A 12,126-nucleotide genomic window follows, 5' to 3' on the forward strand; every position below is an offset into this window, starting at 1 on the left:
ATTAGCAGTCAAACCCTGTGGTTTGAAGAAGAGTGGCCCGCTAGACTCGATATGTTTGGATGCTTGTTCGTAGAGGGTGGTGCTATTAGGAGGTGTGGCCTTTTTGGAGTGGGTGTGGTCTCGTTGGAGGAAGATTGTCATTGGAGGCTGGCTTTGAGGTCTCAAGCGCTCAAGCTAGGCCTAGTGGATCGCTGTCTCTTCCTGCTGCCTTTGGGTCCAGATGTGGAACTCTTAGCTACATCTCCAGCACCACGTCTGCCGCATGCTTCCCATGATGATGAAAATGGACTAAATCTCCCAACTGTAGGCCGACCCCAGTGAGAGGTTTTCCCTTATAATAGTCGTGAAGGTCATAGTATCTTTTCACAGCAATACAATCCTAAAACAAAAAAATCATTAAACTGTTCTAGAGCATTTCTTAATACTTCTCTTCCCTTTTTTTATACAGATATCTCTGTGATAATGAACGCAGTATATACATGCAGTTAATTTGCACATCCCCTCCACCACACCATCGAAGGGGACTTACATGCAGTAGTGTTCAAGACTTTCCATTTCCTGCATGCTTTTCTTCTTTTCCTTCTCATTTCTGGGAGCTGTAGGTCCTCAGTTAACTCTACCTTTTGAAAGCACCAAACTTGAAATTATCTTCAGTCAGAATTTACATTTCATCAAATTACAAATGGGCTCATTTATCAACTTGTCAGCACTGTGTCTTCCTCTGTGGCATTCTACTTTGACTATATGTCCTTGTCTTATTAAAAATATTTTCTCTTCTTATTTATTTGTTCCTTGACAATCGGAATGCACCATACCACATGAAAATTCAAACATATGTAACATATACACATATAAATGCATACACAGGCTTTTCGGTGTTTAGAATGAAAATTGAAAAATTATATTGTTTAATGGATTTTCTAAAATTTATTTACTATATTTCATATGCATAGTGTTTTTAGGTGTGCATATGTACCACATAAGCACCCCGTGTTTGCAGAGGCCAGCAGAGGCTGTCATTTCTCCTAGGATTAGAGTTATGGACAGATATTAGTCCCCATGTGGGTGCTGGGAATCAAACCAGCATCTTCTGCAAGAGGACAATCCACATCTTTAGCCACTGTTTAACTGACTTTTTTGTACTCCTTTTTAACACTAATAAAATATTAGATTTCTAGCCTCGTTGAATTAAGTGGGGAAGAAGCATGTTTTACCTCCTTTACACTATCATCCGACATACTATATTTAAACATTGTGAAACTGGAGACACACATGCTGTTGGCAGTTCTTCCTCAAAGACAAAATTCTTTTCCTGTGTTGTAAATCAGCTATGTCCCTGTTGATGATGTCTGATGTACCAGCACGTATTGGGAAGAGGTATCCGGGAGAATTATTCTCTTAACCACTCAGGCAGTGCTGTCGCTGGGCATCTGCTTTTGCATATACCTGCATCTAATTGTCATTACCTTTGCTCCTGACAACCACTAAGTGGTCTGCAAAACTCAGGTAAAGTAGCTTGCATGGATTGGATCGGGGCAGTTTTATGTGTAGGTCTGAGCAAGTTCTGACTGTGGATGAATCAAGCAAGTTGCTCACTTCTCCAAATTGAATGGAGCTGGCTCATGTGGTAAAGATGTACTTAAATTTTCCCTGACTCATTTTTCTCCCTGTCCCTTGTGTCATGTTATCTCCTGATTCCAAAACCTCCTTATTCCCCAAACTCTGGCAACATTATGCCTTTCTGCACATTTCTCTTCCTTAGAGCACCTTTGTCTCTGGAAAAACTGACACCCAGCTTTTATTTCTATCCTCTCTCCCAATATGCATGAATCAGTCCTTACAGCTGTTAAAATGATCAATAATAGTTTTTCCTTAGAAAGGTGATGTGGGAATTTGATTGGGTACAGATTACAAATGCACAGTTTAATATCTTTAATTTGTTATCATTGTTCTGTGCAGATACTGGGATTTCAAATTTTGAAACTACTTCAAAAGAACTTGTGTGGCTTATAAATGATTTCTTTATGGTTGTATATAGTAGGAGCAGAAACTGTGGCTGCCCCAGTGTACTCAGCGGTGAACACTATGGATGTTAACTCGGGAGAGCTGGGTTTGCAACCTCTGAGGCTGTTTTCTTCGCCTCTGAGATGGATGAGAATACCTTCTTCGTGAAGGAGTTGTCTCTAAGAAACAGTGGAGAACACTATGATTCATTCCATTCAAATGACTCTTTATGCACTCATATTTTATCAATGAACTGGATCAATGACTAACACCGTACAGTGACTACAAAGTCATTTCGTACAAGGCTGATGAGAAACTGAGACTCAAACTGAACCTGGACCCAGGCTAGGAAGTAGGCGAATTTTCTCTTTGTGCATGGTTTAGACACCCTGGATTGCTTCTTCTTGTACTGTAAAATTTTGTACTTGATTTGTGTTTTATCTGTGAGAGAGAGAGAGAGCACAACATTGTTATAGAAAATTTAATGCACTGTTCAGTGTGCACCTAGTATTTTCCATAGTGCTCAGCACACATGTATGCATGAGTAAATGAATTTCATGGTCCTTGTCAACATATACCTAATTAGGTTTTACAGTACTTTCCTTTCATGTTTCTCGGTGTGTTTTCTATGCATTTGATTTGTTGGTAGCTAATGAAGTTCTGGTTTTATATCAAAAATATTGAAAATCTCCCCTGTAAGATATCTCCCTTGTTTTCTACTTCTATGAGAGGCACCAGCATGGGCTGGTAGAAGTACCTAGAATCATTGATATATATGAGTCACATGAGCAGAATGAAAGGTATGATTAATCATATTGTAATGAGAGTAAAGCGCCTCTCTGTCTGTGTGGACAGTGTGCTACAACCACAGTGCCTAGCAAAATAAGGGCTTAAAGGAGTTTTTCCTTTAGTATCTCAGACTCCTGTTTCTATACCTTTGTCCCACGTGATCCCTTCAAGTCATTCAATCATTTTAATGCTATCTGTAGCCTCTTTCCTACCTTGAAAAAGAGAAAAATTGTAACAAACCTATCTTCGAGTCCTCAAAGACCATAAACCAGAGGGAGAATGATTTCACAGCATGAAGGAATTTCAAAAACATTTCAAGAAGTTTTAATGTTGTTGTCACTTGAAAAAAATTAGAATAAAGTCCTCATACCTACTTCAAAGTTGTTTTTAGTTTCATATGGAGATGCCATTTTCATCCCAAAAGTTCTCCAGGAGAAAAGAAATTGATAACATTTCCTTCCTTCCTATCTCTTAAGCAGATATTTTTCTTTACTTTCTGACCCCCTACCACCCTTTTTCCTGTCTGTGGGAGGATGAACCTGCCACTCAGTCCATGCTGAAATGAAGCTGACTCTGGGTCCCTCTGCTTTCCAACCAATGTGACAGATTTCTCTGAATTTGTATCATCCTCCATCAAAGTCCTTAATTTGTGGATAATGTAAGCATTTCTTGACAATGTTTCTCTGGACTGTTTTCTTGCAATCACCCTCTCCTTTTCCTCAGTGTTCACTTCCCTCTCCAGCTTTACTTCTCCATCAACGTCACATAGCTTCACAACAACACGTAGTTAACAACTTGGCTATTTTCTGACTCAACCCTCTTCAACTTTCATCGTTCTTCAAGTTCACTCCAAGCAAGCTGTTATCTCCTCGGACTCCACTGTCAAGGCTGTTGTCCAGGTCACGACTGACAGCCCGATTGTTACAACTCAGTCACTTCCTGGTTTTCAGTGAATTCACGCTTTCACGCTCTAAGCATTATTTCACACAGAAAAGAAGCTCGCCGCACTGCCTTGACACTGCGATGGCCCCGCGGTCCCTTTTCAGACAAGTTGTCCGATCATCACTGGCTCATTCCTTCATAAACTCTCTCTCTCTGAGAAATCATCTTTTCTGTATTTTTAACCACCATCCTTCCAAATGTAGAGTTGATAGCTTAGTTCATGAAACTCTCAATTTCAGATGGATGGAAGTTCAGGATGAAATATGCAGCTGTTAAATAGGTGCATCATCCTGAAAATTAGCCTGGAATTTTCTCCGACTAATGTCCCCTTCTGAGTCTGCGAAGACCTCTGCTTTTCCAGATCTGTCTCCTATGATGATGCCCAGTCTCTGTCGGCAGCGTCTCTGTCCACTCAGTTACAATCAAGCCCCCACCCATCATCTCACTTCTCCTCTTTCAATTCACCAGTGAATTTGTCTTATTCTGTCTCCAAGTGAATACACAGCACATGTATTATATATAAACATATGTTTAAAAATCTGGATTATTGCAGTAGCTCTTCAAATCCTTTTCTTCCAAATCCATATTCTTTTATGATTTACAGAGAAGCCAGACTGATCTTTTTTTTTTTTTTTTTTCAAATTTTTTTTTTTTTATTAACTTGAGTATTTCTTATATACATTTCGAGTGTTATTCCCTTTCCCGGTTTCCGGGCAAACATCCCCCTCCCCCCTCCCCTTCCTTATGGGTGTTCCCCTCCCAACCCTCCCCCCATTGCCGCCCTCCCCCCATAGACTAGTTCACTGTGGGTTCAGTCTTAGCAGGACCCAGGGCTTCCCCTTCCACTGGTGCTCTTACTAGGATATTCATTGCTACCTATGGGGTCAGAGTCCAGGGTCAGTCCATGTATAGTCTTTAGGTAGTGGCTTAGTCCCTGGAAGCTCTGGTTGCTTGGCATTGTTGTACTTTTGGGGTCTCGAGCCCCTTCAAGCTCTTCCAGTTCTTTCTCTGATTCCTTCAATAGGGGACCTATTCTCAGTTCAGTGGTTTGCTGCTGGCATTCGCCTCTATATTTGCTGTATTCTGGCTGTGTCTCTCAGGAGCGATCTACATCCGGCTCCTGTCGGTCTGCACTTCTTTGCTTCATCCATCTTGTCTAATTGGGTGGCTGTATATGTATGGGCCACATGTGGGGCAGGCTCTGAATGGGTGTTCCTTCAGTCTCTGTTTTAATCTTTGCCTCTCCCTTCCCTGCCAAGGGTATTCTTTTTCCTCATTTAAAGAAGGAGTGAAGCATTCACATTTTGATCATCCGTCTTGAGTTTCGTTTGTTCTAGGGATCTAGGGTAATTCAAGCATTTGGGCTAATAGCCACTTATCAATGAGTGCATACCATGTATGTCTTTCTGTGATTGGGTTAGCTCACTCAGGATGATATTTTCCAGTTCCAACCATTTGCCTACGAATTTCATAAACTCGTTGTTTTTGATAGCTGAGTAATATTCCATTGTGTAGATGTACCACATTTTCTGTATCCATTCCTCTGTTGAAGGGCATCTGGGTTCTTTCCAGCTTCTGGCTATTATAAATAAGGCTGCGATGAACATAGTGGAGCACGTGTCTCTTTTATATGTTGAGGCATCTTTTGGGTATATGCCCAAGAGAGGTATAGCTGGATCCTCAGGCAGTTCAATGTCCAATTTTCTGAGGAACCTCCAGACTGATTTCCAGAATGGTTTTACCAGTCTGCAATCCCACCAACAATGGAGGAGTGTTCCTCTTTCTCCACATCCTCGCCAGCATCTGCTGTCACCTGAGTTTTTGATCTTAGCCAATCGCACTGGTGTGAGGTGAAATCTCAGGGTTGTTTTGATTTGCATTTCCCTTATGACTAAAGATGTTGAACATTTCTTTAGGTGTTTCTCAGCCATTCGGCATTCCTCAGCTGTGAATTCTTTGTTTACCTCTGAACCCCATTTTTTAATAGGGTTATTTGTTTCCCTGCGGTCTAACTTCTTGAGTTCTTTGTATATTTTGGAAATAAGGCCTCTATCTGTTGTAGGATTGGTAAAGATCTTTTCCCAATCTGTTGGTTGCCGTTTTGTCCTAACCACAGTGTCCTTTGCCTTACAGAAGCTTTGCAGTTTTATGAGATCCCATTTGTCGATTCTTTTAAAATAGAAACTAAGTCATGTCACTTCCCTGCCTAACAATCATTAAGGGTCTCCCATTTCATATTTTAAAACACTTTGATTTGTGCACGCATACCCAGGATTTAATTCTATTTCAAATAAAATGCATTGCTATCATGCCTTTGGATATATACTGAGGAATCTAGTCTGTTACAGATTTCCTGGGTTTGTACTTTTCATGAATGCTTAATTGTTCTGTTGCGAATCAGCCATAAGGCTCCAAAAGGATGCAATGACCGCTGTTGTGTGGGCTGAGTCCTGCCATATGTGGTGTCTTGGTGCTGTACTTTTCCTGCTTCTTTCTCAACTGGTCTTAGACTCATTGCCGTAATTCACAAAAGGACGAGGAAGGGTATAAGAGTAAATGCTAGCACTATGTGTCTCCTGTGGGGACCACGTCATGACACCAGTATGCTCAGAAAACAGAAAGCATTGTTAAAAGTTTTCACTGCTGTCAGAGACCTGATGAACTGCTTAAAATTCTTCTATGTTATCGCCAAGTTGAATCGTTTCCATGAAACAATGGAATATAATATTATATTTCCAAGAAAAGAAGAAAAGTTCACAAAGGGTAGATAATTCTCACTGTTAAAAGTGTAGAAGACTAAATTATAGAATAAATTCATATATTAAATGCTCAAATTCCAAGGCAGGGTATCATCTAGTCCCTCTTGCGAAGCCAACTGGCTTCGGTTTCTATGAATTCAGTAAGAAATCAAATTTCTTTGTTTATATTGTTTCTAGATTTAAGCACAAAGTTTGTAGCAGGAAGACGGTAAGTGTACGTGTGTCTCTGTGAGTGTGTATGTACACACACAGGCATGTAGAGGCCAGAGGTAGATGCTATATGTCTCCCTCAATTGTTCCCTACACTGGCTTGTTTTATGTCAACTTGACACAAGCTTGATTAATTTTGGAAGAGGGCACCTCCACTGAAAAATACTCCCACCAGAGTCTGTGGTGCATATTTTTGATTGACAGTTGATGTGGGAGAACTTAATTCTCTGTGGTTGGTGCCACCCCTGGGATGGTGGTCCTGCGTGTTTTAAGAAAGCAGAATGAGCAACCCATGGAGAACAAGACAGTGAGCTGAACTCCTCCATGGCTTCTGCTTCAGTTCCTAACTCCAGGTTCCTGCCCTGAGATCCTTGGATAACAAACTACAACCTTAAGAGAAAATAAACCCCTTTATTCCCAAATAGCTTTGGTCACAGTGTTTTATCACAGCAATAGAAACCCAAAGAAAGAGACTCTGCATCCTAATATCTTGATGAACTCAGAGCTCATCAATCTGACTAGGCTGCAAGAATCTTGAAGAACCCAGAGCTCATCTATCTGGAAGTTCAAAGGGCTCCAGGAATTCTACTCTCCATTTCCCCAGTGCTGGATGAAAAGACACACACTGTTTGTCACTCCTGTGTTTTCCATGGGCTTTGGGGAATCCAAGCTAAATCCCTCATACTTTTGTGAAAAGCACTTTCCTGGCTGAGCCACTTCTCCAAGACACTGTACGTTAAAAAACAAAACAAACAAACAAACAAAAAAAGACCAAAAAAACTTTATCACTAAAACAAATTCTGAAAAGTCTGTTTAAAAATATTAAAAGTTGAACATTCAAATTTACTTTTGCAAATATGCTCAAAGTATAAAATCCTGACTTTAAGCATCATGCCTGACTTTGGGTGGCATGGTAGTTAAAACTATAGTCTTTTATCCATAATTTATAAAAACACATAAGGAGGGGAAAAAAAGAATTTGTAGGAATAAAGCTATCACAGTAATGTCCGTACATCACTGCACACTGGCATTCCATGAGCATAGGGTGATGAGGAGTAGAGCTTCCAAATGTGGGCTGTGCGGCTAGTTCTTGCTGAGTGGTCTGCTCGTATCTTGGAATTAAGTACCCTTAGGGAACATCGTTTGAGAAAGCCTCGATGCATTTTAAAAGTTATTCTTTACACCTTTGCTTTTTCTCCCTTGTGAAACAGTGACTTGTTTATATTTTTATTTATACACATTTACATGCATTTGAACATGCTTAGTTGAAATAAAAACAACCACATCTCATAACTAGTACAACTGATTTCCTTTTCTCCAAACATTTTACAGTCAAGTTTCTGAGGTACCCAAAGGGTGGTTATGTCAACCCACTAATGAGGCCTCTGGTGTTCCCAGGTACATAAATCTCTTAGGGTCGTGAGTTCTGAGAACTAGGTATGAAAGAGTCCTAACATGAACATAAATGTCACCATCCCCTTTGACCCATAGTAGACCAAATGCAACGACTGTATGAAGGTAATTCTTGACGAGTAGAAAACTCTACCCCATGTATATTAGATTACAGTCTCTCCTACAGTCTTAAGGAATGAAATGCAGATGGGAGAGGATACTGCCTAGGATAATTTGCTATTATTTATTATTATTTGTTTATTAAGGTTCTGGGAGACAGAATTATACTAGTAAACCAAAGGAAATGAATTCCTCATGTAGTAAAGTTCGATACATTTGGTGACACCAGGAAGGAAAGGGTGAACCAGAATAAGATTCTAAGTGTCCATCATGTGTTTGAGAATTTCCTCTACCCAACCCTCATTTCTTATCAGAGGAAATAAGAAGGTTGCAAAGTCTCCAAGGAAACGATGGACCTAGTAGCTACATTTTCCTCTTCACCATGCCAGACCCTAAAAGCCAAGGATGCTTTTACTTGATATGTTTTAAGACTTTTCACTGCCTTGCTCTGTTCAATACAGGGGACCTTCTCTGACATCATTGGGTACTTTTGTCTCCTACTTTCCTAGAGAAGGACTTTAGTGATAGAAGTCTATTAGAAAAGAGAAAACCCAGTATGTTTATAAGAATTAATCTTTAACTTTACATTGATCTAGGGGCTGGGCTATGAGATAAACTTGATATAAAAATGTAAATATGATGCAAATTTCAAGGGCTTTATGGAACAGCATAGGGATTCTCCGATTTGAATTTATTTGAGCTGAGAAACATAATAAATATGTAGATTTAGAGCCCCATCTTGAAGACTTAAGATCCAAAATATGCATTTTAAAAATACATACCCATTTTTTTTGTTCAACTTAAACCAAGTGCTTTTGACTCAGAAACTTGCATTCAGAAAAAAAAAAGGTAGAATTGGACAGGGTGAATGACAATTCATCCAGAGAATCTTGGTGACTTTAACGTGTCAGGGTCTGGAATCCTAGAGGAAACTTGCTGAGTTCAGGTCGCCTTTGTTCTACCCTATTTCCCTCCTCTATCTACCTTTGCACACTAAAGCTTATATATTTTCCAATGTTGTCTTGGTGTAAGAGCAGATTCTATTTCTTTCTGTATCAACAAGTTCCTAGGAAGAAGGCTCAGTGACAGATAATTAAATTTTCCTCCCTCAGCTCTGTGAATGTTCACAGGCTGTACCCAAACTGTGTTCTAATCTCAGGTGTTAGCTCTCCAATATCCTTTCATCTCCTGCTAACCATGACTTGTGACAAAAAAAAATCTCGCAAGTCAAATTAGCAGGCCAGGGCTGTTGGAGTAAGAAGACAAATCATGTTGACTTTTTGATTGCTTGCCTTCCCTGTGACATTGTGTTGACATTCAGCTTCACAGAGTCAAAGGGTTCCTGTGCTTTGATCCTAAGTGCCTGTCTGAGCTGAAATTGTCGGTGAGTACATCGGGGGTTTCAGGGTAATGGAAGTGCTTGGATTGCTCAGTGCAGGGCCCCTGAAGCATCATTCTTGTTTTCTTCCTGAGGCTCAAGATATACTGATTTATAACCACATCGATCAGTTGTGGACAGTAATAAAACTCTTACTATTATACTCTTAATAAATACCAATCTTTATTCCCTAAACAAAGCCCTGCTTTGCTCATCAGAGGCTAAGATGTGTCTGCGACTAAATTCTACATCTTTAAATCTTTTTGATGAATGTGGTAAATATGTTATTTAAATGTTTTCATCTCAATTCTATTGCATTTGGTGCGCATTGAGCCAAAGTCTTTAAGCATTATTTAGAGCACCGTGAGCAATGTCAACCTAATTGCTTTTTTTCTTTTTTTTTTTAAATTTTCATGTTAGGCACCTTGAAATTGTTTGTTACACCAGAATAAATAATTTGGTGACAGTATTAATGTCAGTGGGATGAGAATGCTCCAGTGGGGGTTGAGCTAAGACTTAATAGAGAAATTTCTGATGAGTTTGGAGTTGCCACTTAAAATAGTTTCCACATTCACTTTAGTCACTAAGTAACTTTCTGGAGCATAATCAAGACTAATACATTTAAAAAAACTAATACATTTGTTTGCAAGAAAGAAGGTGTTACAAAGACATATGCTTGGTTTTTTTTTGCATGCTTTTTTTTTTAAAGATTGGACTAGCAGGATGACTCTGTGTGTAAAGCGGTTTGCCTCTACAGAGCCCAGTGATCTGAGTTCGAGTCCCTCAGCTCACATGGTAGAATAAAAGAACGGACTCCAGAACATTTTTCTCAGACCTTCACATGTGCTCACCACATACGAACAAAGTCACACAGACACACTGAAACACATACATACATACATACATACATACATACATACATACATGCATACGTACATATCTACATGCATGCATACATACATACAAACACACACTGATACACACACCCACAGACAAACACGCACAGACACAAACAGACAAACACATACACTTAAAGTTTGCAAATTGCAATCTTGTCAATGGCGAAGGAAAGATGGAAAGTTGTTTAGAATTAATTTGTCAGCTTAACCTGATTACTTTAGGACTATGGATACATTAGACAGCTAATCCGTGCTAACATACCATCTCAGACTCACTGACGTCTGGCTGGTCTCAGCACACATGCATTCCCCAAGTGCGATCACATCCAGAACTTTTATCCTGCACTTTGCAATAAATAATCAAGAAGCAGCCCATGAAAGAAGCACATTCTATGAAGGAGTTTAGTGGCTCCTCCCCCAAAGCCTCTTGGTGGTGTGCGCCTGTAGTGGAGCTGCTTGGGAGGCTGAGACAGGAGGATAGCTTGCATTCGGGAGTTCTGGGCTGTATTGTACTATGCTGATCAGATGTTAGTACCAAGTTTAGTATCAGTGTGGCGACCTCCCAGGAGGGGGGAACCACTAGGTTGGGTGAGGGAGGTATGAACCAGTCCAGGTCAGAAACGTTAGTTTATTTTTAGGAAGATCTAATTAGAGATAATTTATCCCAAACACCATGGTCAGAGTATTTTGCTCTTACCACCAACACCATGTCAGAATAAAATTGACCTAAATAAATTAGCAATTGAGATTGTCATTAAAAATGTAATGTCCTTGAGTTTTTCTTTCTCTTGAGTGCAAGTTAATGTTCTGGATAATTAATATAAGGCACAATGACCCCTCTAAGTAATATTAACTATAAAACGAAGAAACATTCTGTGAACACAGAGGGAGCCATTTTTTATGTTTAATTTTGTAGTAGAAACCAGGCAGTGTAAGAATTCAAAACAAGGTCTACAGCTTAGAATGAAACTGACCCTTCCTGCATTCAGAGTGAATTTCAATTACACCGAGAAGCCTTGCTTGTCAACTGCATTTTTCTTGCTTTCCAAATGCACAATTTATTTGGAATAACCAAATTAGGGTATGGATAATGCCTCTTCAGACGAATATGCAATGTCGTTCTTAGCATAAATAACAACAGCTTAAATACATTGTGTAGGCTACTTTTCTGGATGTCTCCATCATATTGGTTAACAGAGTTAAGTTACAAACAGCAGTTGGAGAGCTTCACACATGGCGTTCAAGCCATTTTCCCTGGCTATTTTCCTTTGTCAAACAAACATTTCAGAGCAGCAAATGTTAAAATAGACACTATTCCGATTCTGAAATATACACATACACATAATCATACAACATATAATCAGCTTACCTGGGCAAAGCCGTCACGAATTGCTCAGCTCTGAGAGAAACATTGATAAAATGCAAATACGTAGTTTGAAAGGCAAGAAGATAAAGTAGGATTTGGGCGGCGAGTCTTGTTCTATTTTGGTTTTATCTGGCTTTTCTAGGTCCCAAATCTGATTAGCATATTTAATCTTATGCAATGTCAGGAACGCTTTAACCGTCCCTTAATCAGTCTATTATTAGCCGTCTTAATTGTTCCTAATAACTTATTTTTAAACACACCATTGGT

At 39.6% G+C, this 12,126-nt stretch overlaps 1 protein-coding gene across 1 annotated transcript in view; it reads right to left on the reverse strand.

The window, feature by feature from the left end:
* Pdzph1 (PDZ and pleckstrin homology domains 1) overlaps nucleotides 1–11,916 on the reverse strand; it is a 141,106-nt gene extending 129,190 nt beyond the window's left edge. Inside the window, 2 exon segments of the mRNA NM_001402237.1 lie at nucleotides 8,999–9,130; nucleotides 11,863–11,916. Of these exon segments, the coding sequence (NP_001389166.1) occupies nucleotides 8,999–9,002 (4 nt within the window). The 5' untranslated portion in view covers nucleotides 9,003–9,130; nucleotides 11,863–11,916.
* Nucleotides 11,917–12,126: the final 210 nt, after the last annotated feature.

Source organism: Rattus norvegicus, chromosome 9 (genome assembly GCF_021556685.1).
Source record: "Rattus norvegicus strain SHRSP/BbbUtx chromosome 9, alternate assembly SHRSP_T2T, whole genome shotgun sequence".
In the NCBI taxonomy this organism is placed as follows: Eukaryota; Metazoa; Chordata; class Mammalia; order Rodentia; family Muridae; genus Rattus; species Rattus norvegicus.